At 46.8% G+C, this 17,232-nt stretch overlaps 1 protein-coding gene across 11 annotated transcripts in view; it reads right to left on the reverse strand.

Moving 5' to 3' along the window:
- Window positions 1-2,305: 2,305 nt before the first annotated feature.
- The window catches only part of GRB10 (growth factor receptor bound protein 10), a 196,274-nt gene continuing 181,347 nt past the window's right edge, over window positions 2,306-17,232 (reverse strand). For all 11 annotated transcript variants that reach the window (XM_087432971.1, XM_087432924.1, XM_087432529.1 and 8 more), the window contains 4 exons: window positions 16,715-16,781; window positions 16,406-16,493; window positions 7,553-7,646; window positions 2,306-5,243 (listed from right to left, as the gene is read on the reverse strand). In XM_087432971.1, the coding sequence (XP_087289097.1) occupies window positions 5,097-5,243; window positions 7,553-7,646; window positions 16,406-16,493; window positions 16,715-16,781 (396 nt within the window). In that variant the 3' untranslated portion in view covers window positions 2,306-5,096. The remainder of the gene's footprint in view (window positions 5,244-7,552; window positions 7,647-16,405; window positions 16,494-16,714; window positions 16,782-17,232) is intronic.

Here is a 17,232-nt window from a genome sequence, read left to right on the forward strand (position 1 = left end):
ATAGGGTTTATTTATTCATTTTTGTCCTGCTAGCATCAAACACAACCCCTGTCTTCTTCCCCACACAAACTTCCTATAAATGGCTGGTCCAAGGAAAACTCACCTCTTTCAAAGAACCATCACTGATCTTCTATGAAGATACCCCAAGATGAAAGGAGAAAGTGGTAGCAAAAAACAAAGGGTAAAGAGCACTCTCTGGAAAAATACTGCAATGGAGTAGATTAAAACTGCAGCCAAACAACACCATGGACTTAAAAACAAATCAAGCATTCACCTCACAAAAGCTCAAAGCAGAGATGTAAGAGCTCAAGGAATATGTGGGAGGAAAGCCTGTACCGCTGTGAAGAGAAATGCAAGAGAAACACCAGGGTTTCCCAGCAGTGGAGTCCACATTGGAAGCAGTGTCTCGGGGGCAACCGATCCCACTGAAACACCGTGAGGGATACAGAGGATGGACTGAGATGGCAATACAAAACCAAATGGCAATGAGAGGTAGAAGGGTTTGAGAGAGAGCAAAGGTTATGAAAGGCAGATAAGAGGGATCCAACACACACCTAATTGCTGTCTTTAAAAACATACCTGCAATAACGGAACAAAAAATATATTTAGATGTAATTCAAGAAATCTTTCAGAAATCAAACAAGACTTTCATATATCTATAGATTGAAAGTGCACACTGTATTGGGGAGAGGGGGTCAATCAATCAATATCAGCCCATGTCTATCCTGCCTGTTCCCAGGAAGGGTCATTAGCGCCCCCTCTAGGTGTGCCATGTATCCTGGAGTGCCCTCTGCTGGCCTTGCTGAGATCCGCAGTCACAATGTCCTCTGTCAGCATTTCCTACCCCCGGGGGGTTGGTCTTCACCGTCCTCAGGGAGCAGCCTCTCTTGTATATTGTGGGATGGCAGATGAAGCCTAACTCTGCTAAAGGTGGATTTTCATTTCTATTTCCTGTCCTTGTTAATGTATAACTTGCAAGATAAGAAGGGGCAATGCCCAGTTTACCATTCTAAAACCCAAAATTGGTTACATTTTGTTAAATGTAAAAGCTAATGTTTCTATCATAAAAAAAATCCCTTCTTATAATTTTAAAAATTGCCCAAAATGTTTTAGAAACCAATAAAAAATGCGATCTAGGCAGCGAGATCAAGTTTAAAGCTGTGCTACGAGTGCTTCTTTTAATTCCATCAGTTTATCTGTGTGACCTATTGCATCATCTTCTTTGGAGGGACCACCAAAGTCTACATTTGAGAGGCTGGCCCAGTGGGTCCTTCCCCGCCCTGGGCTCTGGAAGGATGGAAACGCAGGCTCTTCCTTGTCATAGTGCCTCTCTACACCGCACTCTCCACCAAAACGCACGCATTCCGCACACAGCCACCTCTCTCACACGTCACTGCCCCTGCACAGCCTGCCGTCCGGCCTTTCTCTCTGCACCCTCCACATGCCCCCCACACCAGCTTACTTCTCCCCTCCCACGCCCACCGCCCTCGCCCACATACCCTACGCATATTCACACAGCAGCCGCACCGTAAACACCACACACGCTTCTCCTGAGGAGGAGAGCACTGTGAATTCTTATTATTGTTCTTCCTCTAAGGGTGGCCTGCCTTAAAGGGGTGAGCTACCAGAAACTGAGGACTCAGATTCTGAAAATAAGTGACAGGAGAGTTCAAAACGCCACAGATGTGCTTCTGCTGGTGGTCAAGGCTGGCTTGTGACAATATACCCACACCCTCTGCCTGGGGTGGGGCGGGAGGTGGCGGGTCAGGCCTAAGTACAGGGAAGTGGTACATCAGGGTCTCAGCTGAGGTTCTGGGGAAGCAGAGGCACAGGGCATCCATTCCCTTAATCTTTCTGCCCGTTTGACTGGAAAACCCAGGTTCTTACCACTTGAATTGTCCCACTGCAGTAGGATAAATGCCATCGGACTTGTCAAATGTGAACTGTTATGAGTTTCTCGAGGTGTCTGCTAAACCTGAGTGGAGACCTGCTACCTTTGAAGCATTCAGAGGTTTTGGATTCCTGCAGTGGAGGGGGAGGGAGAAGAGGTGGCTGAGATTGTCCAGGCACCAACATGGAGCCAGAATGTGAGTGCCAGGTCCCCCCCAGGACTGCACGACTGAAATGAGAGTCCAGCGTTTCATCAGGGCCAAGCAAGCTTGACCATCATCAGACATCGATTCCTTTTTAACTAGTTTTTAACTAGTGCAGAAAACCACATTGATAATACTCTACATCATTTCTAAAAGTTTTTAGTGGCTGACCAACCAGAGTTTCAAAATACAGAAAGACATTACAAGCAATAGAAAATGAAGAACACTGTATTAATGTTTATTTCTAATTACAAGAAACAGAACATCAGTCCCTTATTTGTACAAAAATACCTGAAAGTTTACAATTAGGTTCACGAGCCGAAGAGCTGTGTACAGAAAGGAGCAAAGCACGTGGCATAAAGGTTTTGTCTCTTAAGTTAATACCTTCTGCATTCCCTGAAGACGTCTACACGCCAGGCCCTTCACGGTCACCACAGCTTTGCACTGTGACATCACAATCTACGACGAGCATGTCCCGCCCCTGGAGAAGTGTGCCAATTGGTCAAACCATCAGGTATTAAGTGCAGAAAAGACAAGACAAAACATCTAGACTGAGGCACATATTTCTTCAAGGTTTAGCAAACAAAAAAAACGTTCTGGAACTCGAACACCTAAGGTAACAGAGCTCACCTATTCACTCTAATACTCGAAGCATTTGGCATTTTCCTTTTCCACTTCGTCCAGGTTGCTACATGGAGTTTTTATCTTAGAAAAGAAAACCACAAGCAGAGATAGGAAATCAACAGGCTCCAAAACGACCCTGAGCTGTCCCGTTTACATTCATGTAATTTAAATACAAAAATAAAAGGCGAATGTCCGTAGCCCCTGGCTGGCTGGGCTGGGCACCTGCACCCTCCAGGGGCTGGCTGTTTTCAGGTGGAATTGCCAGCCCCCTACACAAGGGCCAGGCAGTGGGGCTGGGAAGTTTACACTCTCCAACGACTCCCTGTGGCGGGAAGGTACAAACACTACGTCACACCAGCTACATGCACAACGGTCAGTCAAGCTTCTTTCCTCCTTTTAAATAAAATGCGTTATTTATAAATATGAAATACTGCAGACACGAGCTGTCTATTGGAGAGGGTGTGCGAGTCTTGTCTCACAGGTGGAGACTGGGCTATGTAAACAGAAAGAAGAGCTGGTAGAGGGTTTTTGTTTTTGTTCTTTAAGGGTTTACTTCCAATCGGTGAAGAGGAAAGAGGTGTAACAGTGTAGCTAAAGCGAAGTTCAGTGGAAGCAGCCGCCGGGTACCCACTCGAGAACTACCTGTCGATGGTTTGAAGATTAACTGGCTACAAACGAAAACGTGATTGAGCGTTTGTAGCTAAAAACATGATTTACTAAAAATTCTTATTTGTATAAGTAGACATTTCATGGAAAACAACTAGAGTGTGGCCCATAAACTAAAATACAGTGTTTCTAGACTGACTGAGAGTGGATGTGCGTCAGCGAAGCCCCTTGTGTCTGTCCTAAACCACGGGGATGTCCCGGGGGGCACTGTGGCGGGTCGGAGTGTCGGCGATCCAGTGGCCAGCACACAGTCAGAGGAGCCAGGATCTGGGAAAAGGAAATTGTCTTCACACAGTAGTCTGTCTGCTTGTCAGGGGAGCCCTTTCTGCTGTGCAGAGATCAAAGGTAAGGACGTGGCTGCCCTCACACTAGATAGCTCAGCTAAGGGAACAGGTGGAAGGGACAGGGAGGAACAACGCAAGCCACCGTCTGACTGAGCTCCCGGAACCAGAAGCAGTGCTGTGCCGTGTTGATAACACTCTTCAACGTCCACAACTGCTGTGAGGTACTTCTGACCACAAGCCAGCAGACGAGGAGCCACAGCTGCTCTGCATTCGCAGGCTATGGGGGTTTTCAGCAGGCCGCAGGGCATCAAGCAAAGACCTTTAAATGCCGGGCCGTGGCTGTGCCCTTCTCAACATTTCCATCTCTGTCACCATGGAAACCCACAGCCGCTGCGGGAAGCCAAGCAGGTGCCCTTTTCTGTACAGATCTTTTAATGCCCTAAGGGAGAACAGCCATGAAAGGACTCACGCCACTGCGGAGGGGTAGGGCAGTGATCATTCTAGAAGAGGCTGAAAGCACCCCAGGTGGGCAATGCAACACAGCAGCCACCACTGGCAGGCAATGGGCACCAGGTGTGTCTTAGGAAGGCTGGCCTGCATCAGACTAGAGGCACGGTCACTCAGCCCTGCCGTGTTGTGGAACAGTGAGTTTTCCAAAGAAGTCAAGTCTCCTGAGCTGTGGAGGACTGGGTGCGCTAATAACAAGAGTACGGGACATCTGTGCAGAGAGAAGTGACTGACAGACCGTGGTTGCCTGACCGGGTCCACGAAACATGCCAATGCCTGCCACAGGTGACACCTTTTATTTAAGAAAAGCTCTTCAAGTATACTGGGGGGGGGCTGGGGGTGGTGGGTTATTCGGGAGCCGAATCCACGTATGGTAACCTGCAGAAGGTGGGGACCACCCTGTGGAAACATTTGGGGGCCTACAGTCAGTCTCTGAAGTCTGCCCATTCAAAACTGTCTTTGCGTCTTGTATGCACTGAAAAGCCACATCTCCTCCTACCAGAGCCTGCATATAATATTGAAAACAAAGGAGTGCAAAAAAGTGATCAATACAAAAAAGTAAACATATCAGTTTTAATTGTCAAGATTATTCCAGGGCAAGAGTTCATTTCCAATTACTTCTCTCCAGCTCTCGTTCCTACATGGCCCAGCCAAGCCGATCATTCCAGTTTATTCTCAAATTTGTGCTCGCTCTCTCGTGCCCTCCCTGATTTGGCCAGCGCAGAGGAAGGCGATCCTGCTGGATCCGCAGCAGCAAATCATCATTAGGTCCAACAAACTAGTCCACCTTGGTCGGTCGGCACTGACCTAACTGATCTCACTCTGAGTCCCAAGGTGCAGAACAGATGTGTGTTCTCAATGCACAGACCTCTTCATTCCAGTGTCAGCTTCCTCCAGTCTTCAGCTAAGAGTAAATCTGAGGTCATAAGGCCACTCGGATACAGTGGTGCTTGAGTTTGCAAGGCAGGACTCCTTTGTTTAGCTGGTAAAAGTCAACAAGCTGGATCAGGTCAGAAAATTTGGTGTTCCCGTCGTCAAGGCTGAAGAACATCTGCCCGTCATCCTCGCACTAGAGAGACACAAGAACACTTGTCGGGTTAGAGGCGACACCTCAGGGAACAAAACAGGGCTCACAGTCAGTATTAGCTCTGTCTGCCCGTGGTTTGGTTCCTTAGGGACACACATGGAGTCAGCGAGGTGAGCCAGAATATGTCAGGGGGGGAGTCGGGGAGCGAGCTATTTGTAGTGGGTGCTACCAAGTCGCTAAGGTCTACTGGGGCCAGCCGGCTGCCCTATTCCTGACGTGGTTTGGGGATTGCTCTAAGCTCCTCCCAGCTTGCTCCACTGTCAGGCCAGTTAACCTCATGAGATGACCAGTTAACCTGTGAGTATCCACTCACACAGCATGTCCCATGAAAGAGAGTGAGGGTGACCAGGCGCCCTGTGAGCATCCACTCGGCATGGGACAGCACGCCCCACGAAAGAGCACACAGCCCTGGGTCCTCACAGCTGGACCTCAGGCACCCTCCTTCAGCCCCTGGTGTTCACTTTGCTCCGTGATGGAGCAAATGTTGGATTACTGTCAGGAGTTAATCAGATCGTGTAGGAAAAGCTACTTTCCCAGGTCCTGGAATATTTGCTAGCTATTTTTATTAAAATGGAGGAACTCCACAATATCTCCCAGAAAGAACTATATTCCTAACATCAATTTTAACTTAGTGAATTTTAAGTTCCATGACTGTAATACTATGTAGATGGGGAAGTCACACCGCACTGTTCACATGGAGGAAGTTAGCGTTAAACCTTTGTCTACTAAACTTAGAACCACTTCTTAACTCCAAAAACACTACTGGAGCTACAGGCACATTCTGTAGCCTGTTCAAGCACAGAGCTGCAATCTTGTTGCTGTCAGTCTCAACTGACTGACCCTTTGATACTTCTAGGAATTGGGGTTATTTGGGAGAATGGCATTACACACTCTGCCTCCTATAAAGTATTTTTTCATTTTATTTTATATTTTAAGCTAAGAGAATAACATCTGTGTCTATAATATAACGCAGGGAAAACGAAAAGGATTGTGAATAAAGCACTCAGATAACAATTCCCAGATTTACACATGTTTTGTGGACTCTGGGAAGACGGGGCTCAAATCCAGACTCTGTCCCTCTCTCCTGGTGTGGTCCAGGGCGAGCACTGAGAGTTGCTGGACTCCCGATTTTCTCAGTTATAAAATGAGGGCATCAGACCACCACAGGAAGAGACTGCGCAGCAGAAAGAGCCCAGCAGGTTGCTTCCGCCTCATTCACAAAAGCTAACCAAGACTGCCCCCGTCCTTCTCCAGCTCATGCTTCCTGTCATGGCACAATTCTCGACACGGCTGGTCTCAAGGTCTGGGCTCAAGTGAGCTTGAAAAACACCAGGTTCAACTATGTGAAACAGATGCACTCAGTTACATCAAGCCTTCTCAAAGCTTTGCTTTGTTAACGGACAGAGTGACTCTCTGAGAAGAAAATATCTCGTCACCTTCTCTTGGCAGAATACTTCCTGGGTTTGGGTTCCATAGGAAACATTTCATGAAAGTTATTATTACCTGCAATTCACCAAATCATTATGAAAAACATTTGATACTAGTTTTGTATATCTTATCCCCAACTAAATGGTGAATTCTTGAAGGTGCAGACAAATGTCTCCCACATAACACTCAAACCTGAACTTTGGCACACCAAAGAGAGAGTTAAGTTACATTTGACAAAACTAACAATAATTTGCAAAAAAAAATGGTATTAACTAACATAGTTGATAATGATGTTTTTGGAACTGTTCAAAGATAGAATCTGCTTTCTGATCCAGGGACCAAGTGGAAGGAGCAACGTAACTTCTCTTGCGGGGGGCCGCTAGACCTTGAGTCAGATTTCTCCAAGCTTCTTGAGTCACTCTGGTACCCACCAGCACAAACCAGACAGCTCCTTAGAGTCAAGTGGCCAGCGGTCGACCCCACCATACAAGGCCTGTCTTCACGACTAGAGGTGCTCCTGGCCTTGGGCTCCTGAGCTCACAGGTCTGCGTTACACCTGCCCCTCATCGCACCTTGCTCTTGCTGTCCTGTCGGGTGCCGTCTCAGCCGTGACTGTGAGCTGCACAGGCACGTGCGTGGGCCTCAGCACATGCCACCACTTTCAATATTATTTCTAGGGAAATTTTGTTCCCAATTTCAAAGAACAAACCTCGCAAGAAACTCTTGAAAGGATTCGCCTGTGAGCTTGGAACTGTCTGACATTTCATGATCTAAAGTCTTGTTTGTATATAACATGAAAATTGCATTAAGAATGGAACCAGAAAACAAAAACTAAAGATTGGTATGAAAATATCCATACTTACAGGTAAGATCTGGAAATTTTTAATTTTCTGGTGATGACACAGTGTAAGTACAAATGCCTTTGGATTACTCTGGCTGTCACGGAGCAGAAAAAGCCTGGGAATGGAAAATAATCAACTGATTATTAATTTTAAAAACCCAAACTTAATATATATATCTGCACGCACGCACAGGCACACACACACACACACACACACACACACACACACATTTCCCTGCTCCATCTGGTGAGACAGGCTTGAGGCCATGCAGCTACAGGACGCTTTAGCATCCAAGTGGCCTGAGTGGCAACAGCATGCTCTGCACCCAGACTGTGGTTTCTGAATGCACCTCTCCACCGAGCAGAACCAGGGACTCCAGGGTAAGGTAGGGAAAGTACAAGATGAAGCTGGAACATTCTGTGTCAGAAAGGAAGGACATGCTCACAGTATGATGACCCAGGAGGCAGCGAGACCAAATCCGGGCATGGAAGTAAAGAACAGAAGTAATGGATTATAACCCAAAGAATAAAACAGGAATCCATGAGTCCACACGGTATTGTAAATAAATGAGCAAATAAGGTAACAGAAGAGAAGACAAAGCTCTTCCTTAGAGCAGAAGGACAGTGAAAAAGAGACGGAATGACGGGTTAGAAAACCACCATTTGGCAATCACCATAGATTACCACTGATTAAGAAGATCTCAGGGGATGCAAAAATCGGCAGAAGACAGTTTGATGAAAAACAAAATATTGTCATAATCTCAAAGCATCTGCCCCCTAAAACTTATTTATTACAAAGGAAACATAGTAACTTCACAGTAGAGAAACCTGGTCGATACCGTCTTCATCAAGTATTCCAGCACCACCACCAGGAGTGAGACAATCGGACCCGAGCGCCTCCTGACAGGACGCACTGAGATGGCGCGACATCACGTCCAGGCGCTCCTGCCCACAGTGCATGACCTGACCCGAATCACGAGGAAACAGACTCGCCCAAACTGAGGCACACTCTGCAACAAGTGGCCTCTAATCATAACAAGTGTCGATGACAGACAAAGGAGGACGGGGGACATGCTGGCTTAGGAGAGGATTTAGGATCATGAAGGTTTTTTCTTTTGCTATAAAGGATGTAATTAGGACCACTGGTAAAATCTGAATAAGTGTGTACATTAAACAATAGAACTGCATCAATGTTAACTTCCTAATTTTTATAATGGTACTACAGTAATGTAAGAGAAGTCCTTGTTTTTAGAAATTTTATACTGAAACAAAGAGGATCAAAGGGACATCATGTCAAAACTTACCCCCAAATGTTCAGACATAAAAACAGGAGAGAGGGAGAGAGAGAGAGATGAAAAGGGGAGAGAGAGGGAGGGAGGCAAGAGAGACGGAGGGAAGCAGGAGAGAGGGAGGGAATATGATAAGGAATTGTGCTACAATGTTGACAACTAGAGTATCTGAGTAAAATGTATACAGGAGTTCATTATATTATTCTTGCAACTTTTCTATAATTTGAAATTATTTCAAAATAAAAAATACAAAAAAATTAGAATACGGGCCAGCCAGGTGGCACAGTGGTTAAGTTCACACACTCTGCTTCATTGGCCCAGGGTTCGCTGGTTTGGATCCCAGGTGCAGACCTACACACCACTCATCAAGCCATGCTGTGGCAGCCTCCCATATAAAGTAGAGGAAGATAGCAAGGATGTTAGCCCAGGGCTAATCTCCCTCACCAAAACAAAGAAAAAAAATTAGAAAAGGCACAAAGAAGCATAAATCTTTGCTTTTACATGAACAAACCTGGAATTAGTTGGTAAGATAGACAGTTGCACATTAGAAAAGAAGAGAAAAACGTCTCGACACCCTAATCCAAGTGACAAAGAAGAAATGGCCTGAGAGGGAACACACTATAAGGGTATCAGAAACCAAATTACAGTAATCAGCTAAATCACCAGTTTCTAGATTGTAATGTTAAGATGGAAAGCAGTTAAACAAGACTGGAAAATTCTGTTTTTTAAACGGGTAAAAAAGTTTTATTTTACTACAGGACTTCTCAAAGACTTTAAAATGCTAAATTTCACAGTGAATGTTAGTAAAGGACTTCTCAGACTTTAAAATGTGAATATTCATTCTGACTCCCTAAGGGGCTCAAGCAGGAGAATTTTCCAACCTTACTTGACTAACAATCCCTTTATTACAGCATTTCACAGGACATGTATTCAGAATACACTTTGGAGACAGCAACTGGAATGGAATTGCACGGCTCGGCTGGGGCTGACTGGAGGCGTCAGTGCTAAGAATCTGGACTCGGTGTGGAATGTGCTCCATGGCACAGAGCAAGAGGGCGAGGTCCAGTTCCTCTCCTGGGCAGAGCTGCGCCAGGTTCTTCTACCTCAAAGATGTGTTTTCTGTTCTCAGCGTGATTACCAGCATGATTACTTGCAGAGACCCAGGAGTTTGCAGGACTCGAGGTCGTCCTGGAGGAAAAGGTAGGGCTGCAGAGGGGCAGCCCTACCTTCTGCAGAGGGGAAGCTGCAGGCTGAACGTGGCCTGGCCTGCTCACCGAGAGGCCGGAGGAGCGGTCATGACACGCCGCCCCATCTGCCTCGCGGTTTAGGGGCACGACCCGGGGAAATCCTGAGGCTACCTCAAAGCCTTGAGTTTTACAGTTGTGCCTAAAGGTTGTGTATCTGAAACGATTCATAAGATGGAGGAGCCTCCCAGGGTGAAAAGGGTATGGCCTGGAAGTCAGCAAGACTCCTGGATCTGCCACTCGTTAGCTTCACGGTCCCGGGGAGTCTGCCTCCTCAACCTGGGTGTCGTCGGCTGTAAGAGGGAGTAACGCCCTCCTGCGGGGCATCTAGAAGACTGTGGCCGTCATGCGCTACAGCACACCCTCCACAGAGGCTGAGATAACAACCTCTCAGCCAGCAAACCGCCAAGATCCAGTGATTTCTGAGAGGGGCAACTGCAGGGACAGGGTTCACAAAAGACAAGCACACCAAGGGATGCCACCCAGGGTAAGAAACCACGAGCCTAACCCAGAAAGGAAAGGGTGAGGCCCAGGTGAGTCCTCATCTGCCTTAAGAACTGGAGTCAGGCACGGGAGCTCTCCCAGCTGTGGTCACCAGTGCACTCCTGAGAGAGTGAAGAGCTGCGTGTGCCAGGGCCGACAGTGACCAGGCACAGCTCAGCTCCGCTCGAGGAGCGAGCCGCTGCGCACACACTAACTCATTTAGTCCTCACAGCCCCCGTTCTCGTCCTCTCTTCACGGTGAGGGAGTGGGGCCCAGGGAGGTTAAACCAATTCCCCAAGGTCACACAGCCAGCAGAAGCCGGGCAGGAGCCCTGGGTACAGCGGCACAGGACGCTGGTGAAACCTGAGGAAGGGTGTAGACGATTCCTCCACGGCTGGGGAGCACCGCCGTGGCTCTCACAAGGGTGTGTGTTAGCCCTGGGATGGACCCCTCTCCGTGCCCTAGGGGAGGGGACAGCTGCAAAGAACTGGAGTCTGACAAAGGAGTTTCTGAGGCCATGGAGTGCAGGGGGACCAGGGCTCACAGATAGCACAGAGGTGGAGGCTGGGGACAGCAGAGGGGCTGGGGCAGGGGCCTGGACCCCAGTGCCAGTCCAGCAGGGGCAGGAGAGGGAGGGACAGAGCCGCAATGCTGCGGGCAAGGAGACGAGCCACTGGGGGGTTTGAGCAGAGGGGACAACAGAACTAGATTTGTCCTTTGAAAAGATCCTTCTCCAGGTTCTGGGCTGGGACGGCAAGAGGAGAAGGACGCAGGCAGTGAGTTCAGTGCTCACAGGAATCCTGCAGGGCTGGTGGGGCGTGAGTGCACACGTGAGCACACACACAGCACGCGCACACAGGCGGTCACCTGCGTGGGGAGCTGCCTGGAGACTGGGGAATTCGAGGACATCTCCCAGGGCTCTGACGTCTCTTTCTGGCCCCTCTCTTTCTATCTCCAGATATAATTTGAGGCTAAAGCCCTCAGAATCCGGTTCTCTAACAGCTGTCATTCCGGCACTGCCTTTCAAAGTTGTTTTCTTTTGTTGTTAGACTCTCAGTCAGCCTCCCTTCATTACTTCTGCAGGGGTCAATAAAGATTAGCAATTGATCATTTAATTTACCTTATTTTCCAGACACATTTCCTCCCTAAGTGCAGGAATTACTGGGAGATGTGGCGTCACTGTGATGACGGTCCCCTTCTCCTCACCCTTGTTTGTGCCAGTGCTCCCGTAGCCGCACATCAGGACTGAAAATTAGCACCTTAGAGACAATGAAGAGCCCAGAGGACAGAGAGCCCCCTGCTTGTCAACAAGGCAGACACTGCCAGGAGGGCTTCCTGGGGAGGAGAGGTGGTAAAGGCCAGGCTCACACACCTCGTCAATGACAGGTGAAACGATGGAAAACTTGCCAGCTGGGACTCTGCTCCAGGAAAAGTTGTAAGACAAACATGGTTTAAAACTAGAAAGGAGCCGAAACACAATTCAGTGGATGGAGTGTGCTAACCCCTGCAAACCGGGTCCCCCCCACCAGAGGGGCAGCCCCTCTTAATGCAAAGTGGGCCGCTGGGCCTGACCTCAGACTCGCTGGGGAAGCTTCTTCAAAACACACACGTCCCCCACACTCCCTCTCTGAGATTCTGTAGCTCCGCAGGGATGCAGGTGCCATCGTCACTGCCCTGGCCCTGGGAAGCGCACTAGTGGCCACAGCACCAAATTAGGCCTCCTGTAGAACCTTCACTCTTCCAGGAGCATGATGTCACCTGGCAAGCAAACCTGGTCGGTCAGCGTCCTTAGAATGGATCCCACAGATAATATGGTCAAAGGCAACACCACTAGAACATTCTGGGCTCACTTCTGATGTAGCTCAGGGCTGTAAATGGGTACACAGTCTGTACTAGAAGCCCAGGGAACACACATATAGCTAAACACAGACAACATCAGTGAAAGAGGAACTTCAGGTGTCAGGCTTTTCTCTCCACAGGCAGGCCAGAAACTTTACAGGAGAAACGTACTTGTTTCTATAGTTAGGAGGAGTCACTTCTAATGCTTTAAGAGGGACTGTTCTGTGATACAGGTGACATCTCAGATAAGCAGTTTGGAACAACTGTAAGCCACATGGGGAACAAAATAAAATAAGATCCATTCTTTACACAGTACATCAGGATAAATAAATTCTCAATGCATCTGGGATCTAAACCAACAAACAAAAAAGGCAGAAAAGAAGAAAGAAAGAAAGAAAGGCAAAAAGAAAGAAAGAGAGGAAGAAAAGAAAGAATACAAGTTCTAAAAGATAACAGGATCGAACTCCCTTATGAGTGGGAAAAACTTATATGACTATGGCTCAAAAATCCGGAAGGATATGGGACAGAAATGACAAATGTGACCATATAAAATTAAAGAAAAATGTAAATCAAAATAAAAACCAACCAAACTAACCAATGAGCAAAGTTTAAAAGACAAATGAGACAACCTGGGGGAAATATGTGTGCAAAAAAACAGATTAAGAACATCGGGCAAAGATACACAAGTTCAGATTTTCGGGAAAAAAAAAATGCAATCAGCCCTTAAACCTATGGAAAAAGACTCAGCCTTCTTCTTGAGAGGTGCAAATTACAACTTCCCTCTCAGCTTGAAGAGGCTGTGGGAAAACTGTCACTCAGAAATTTCTGGGGGGTTCACCACGTGGCGCACACCCTGCCAGAGGGAATCTGACAATATTTTACCAGGTTACATAAGACTTGACCCTTCCACTCAACACTCCCACTTCTAAGAACTCATCAGCAAAGAGACACCAGCAAAACTACGAAATGATGGAGCACTGTCTGTGATAACATAAGTCTGAAAATAATGAACACGAAAGGAGGCCGACCTCACGCGACCTCTGGAGCAATCCTCAGACACAGCTGATGCAGGGCGCACAGCATTTACAGAGGGGCAGACCGGGAAAACAAAGATGTTTTGCCTATGTTTAAAAAAAACAATAGAAGGATAAACAAACACTGATAAAAATGGTTACTGATTGCGGGGGTGGGGGCAGAGTGGAGTCACCAAGGAACGTGCCTTGTTTTATAGTTTTCACTTTGCAACCATGGAAATGTTTTAAAAATGTAAAAAGCAGCATTAAAATGAAGAGAAAATAAATCACTTCCACTTAGAATAATCGGAAAGGAACTGAAACATATGAACCTGACTGCATAACAGTTTGGTAATAGAACCATAGAGAATTGTTTTAAAGCTGGTATTTTAATGAGCTGACTGGAATATTCCTTAAAGATTAGAAGGACTGCAAAGAAATGTAAGTTCAGTAGTCTTACTGAAGTAATATTAGTATTATTATTTCCAAGATGTTATATAGAATAGAGCAACTAGAATAGAGTGGGGTGAAACAAATAGTTAAGTTAATGTCATGAGTAAGATTTTCAGAGTAAGAGAAGACGCAGACAATAAAATCAAAGAAGTAAAAACCCTATAATCTTCAATTTGAATTGGCAATATGAATGTGAACCTATAATTTATTTTTTAGTTTGAAAAAGCACATGTCCTAGCTCTGTCCACAGAAAATATCTACAGAGTATGGTCTCCAGACACCATTTTCCACTCGAAAGAATTAGGGCTCCTAAGAGGAATGTGTCCTGTGAGACTAATGCACCTTGTTACACCTGAAATCAAACACAGTCAGTGCTAGGTCAAAGAACTCGGGAACCAACTTGAAAGAGGTCCCGTTGGCCAGAGTGAGGATATTGAGCATCAAGAATAATAGTGTTGACTGAAATAAATCAAATACATAAGAATCTAAGTTTATCATGATAGCTTAAAAAAAAAAAAAAAAAAACCCAAAACACCTCATTTCTCATTACTGGAAGATGGTAGACCACCAAGTCATGATTCTGAAAATTGATAAATGAAAGGGAAAAATCAAGCATTTAGCTACGTTTTCCAGGAAACCAAATATATGACAGGGAAAACACTTCAGCTAAGAAATGAAGAAGGAATAATAGAATTAGAAAATGATGACTTTGTAACCCCTAATGAAATAGTGACTCTGGTCCAGCGACGGCTGTTCAAACCACTTGGTGAACGGGGAAGGGAAGCTATCAGGAGGGTCCCGCTGACAACACCCGAATCCCCGCTCACTGAGAAGATCCCCAAGTAGGACAACCACACCCTACAGGTCTCTCAACTTGAGGCGGAAGAGTACTCAGCATCACCCTGCAGCGCCCTCCCAGAAGGAATGAATCTGAGTCTAATCAAGCCCCTGACTGCCACTCTACAGGAAATGAGGAGACAGAGGGACATATTAAAAGAAACCACAAGCATGCAACTAGCAAATGGCCCACTTCTCCAACAAATGAAAGACATGAGAAAAAAAAATAAAGGAAGAATGGAGTGGTGGGGGAGACTATTATTATATCTAAGGAGATTTAAGAGACATATCAACCAAATGCAATTTGTGGATCCTGATTTAAACCAACTAAATTTAAAAGACTTCTGTTGGTGACAATTGAAGAAATTTGAACACGGATTAGATTTTAGATAACACTAAGGAATTCTTGTTTACTTTGTTAAGTGAAATGACCATATTGTAGTTGCATCACAAGAAAAGTGTCCTTAGTTTTTAGAGACGTGCATTGAAATACACGTACCAGTAAAATCGAGGATGTCTGGGATTTTCTTTAAAATATTCTAGAAGAAAGAGGAAGAAATGGAAAAAGGAAGAAGGAAGAAAAAGATGAAGAAGAAGACAAAAGGAGAAGGAGGAAAAATAATAATGTGGGGAGAGGGAAGACAAAGTAAGATCAGCAAATTGTTGAAGCTGGGCAAACAGTAAGTGGGGGTTCATCATCCTCTTCTCTCTTAGGTAAATTTGGAAACTTCCATAATAAAACTTTTTAAAAGCTGAAGGACAAAAGGATTGTTCTTTGAGTTTAGCTGCCGCCAAAAACCTGTTTTTCCAGCAGACCCAGTGAAGGACAGCTGACAAGGAAACCAAGTCCTTCAGGGAGGGAGACCAGAGTGTGTCTCTTCTTGGGAGCAAGGAAAGGCCTCAGGATGAGCTGTGCCATGAAGCATGCTGTGTTAACCGCCCCCCCCCCATCAATCACATGTCTGCCCCTGCATCCACACCCTCAGGCAGTCCCTTCCCACAGCGATGCTGGGCCAGGCTACAGGATTTGCTTTGGCCCAGGGAATGGCAGCAAATGTGACACAAAGAGAGCCCTGAGAAGTGCTTGGGCACTGCGGTCTGACCTCACTTGCTCCTGGGGACCCTGTGAGGGCCACATGTGAATGACCCCAGGCTAGCCTGCTGGGAACATGTGCCTAGTCACCCCATCACCACAGCCAACAGCCCACACAGGCCTCCAGACCCGTGAGTGAAGCCATCTCTGCCCCAGCAGAGCTGGCCCAGGTGAGAAGAGCCACTCAACTAATTCCCATTGGGAGAAATCATAGAGCTTTATTGTTTTAAACCACTAAGGTTTGGAGTTGTTGGTTCTCAGCAAAAGGTAACTGACACCATGCGGAAGTCAAAAGATGTGGGCAAAAATATTTTTTTTCCACGTGCCCACTGCCTTATTAATTAAAAATATCTAGCTTGTGTCTTTGCCTGTTTGAATTTCAACAAAGAGGGAGAGGACAGTTACAGATGGAGTACGGACAGAAATGGACTGCAATCCCTCTTCTGCCACTTATCGGACGTGCAAACCCTGCACACCACTGACACCTCTGCGCACGTTTTCTCCTTTAAAATGAGGCTATAACTACTGCCGTCATGGCAAACGCTCTGAGGAACCGAACAGAATACATGCCTAGCACAATAAAACCTCAGCAGACGCCAGCTTTTATCAGTGGTGGCTCCTTACCCATCCACCAGCCCTTGCTGTTTAATGATCCTGTGCGACTCCTCCCTGGAGATCCTGCCGTGAAACCAGTGCTGCGTCCTATGAATCACTGCGGGAGGGAAGAGAGAAGGAGGGTAGGGTCTTGGCCCCTCTGCAGAACGGCTTCCCTGACAGCACCGCTACCTCGTGGTCAGCGCGGGGCCCCGACTCCCATGGCTACACCTCTCATGGTGTGCTCTGGACCCAGGCAGCTTTGTGAAGCTCAGGGAGGGTGGGAGCTGTTTTATTTTCTTTACGTACAAAAATATCAGGCCAACATGCTGTGTTTACCTGTACTTAGGGTAGAAGGGTGGAGGGGACTTTGGCTACCTAGGATATTCATCCGCGTGCTTCGCTTCTGCAAAAGAAATCCCCACGTTAGCGCTAAGACAGCAGACTGACATAACCAACAAGCCACCCGGTACACACACCTTGGGGCGGGAAGCCTGGCCAGGATGACAAGGCCCTGGACTGTGGAGTGAAAGCTGCCTGACCCCATCTGATCACGGAGAACAAAGAGCTGTGGGTCACGGCTGTTAAAAACAGACACAGAGGCCACCCGGTATATTTCGAACGGTCCCAGTATTGAAGCAGACTCTTGTTTCTCACACAGAAGACATACAATGAAATTCCTGATAAGTCTTAGGAGAAAAGCATGAGCTTCTTCACTGAACTCAGGCAGGTCTGCAAACACCGGTCTACAGGACCCCAGCGCTTTGGGGACAGTCTCCTTTTCCACACACTCTGAGGTTCAAGTCCAGGGAACATTTTCTGCGCCAGAGCTGTGGGCTCATGCTTTGTACACTGTC

The sequence above is a fragment of the Ceratotherium simum genome, chromosome 1 (genome assembly GCF_057802395.1).
Source record: "Ceratotherium simum simum isolate JZ-2026a chromosome 1, ASM5780239v1, whole genome shotgun sequence".
NCBI lineage: Eukaryota > Metazoa > Chordata > Mammalia > Perissodactyla > Rhinocerotidae > Ceratotherium > Ceratotherium simum.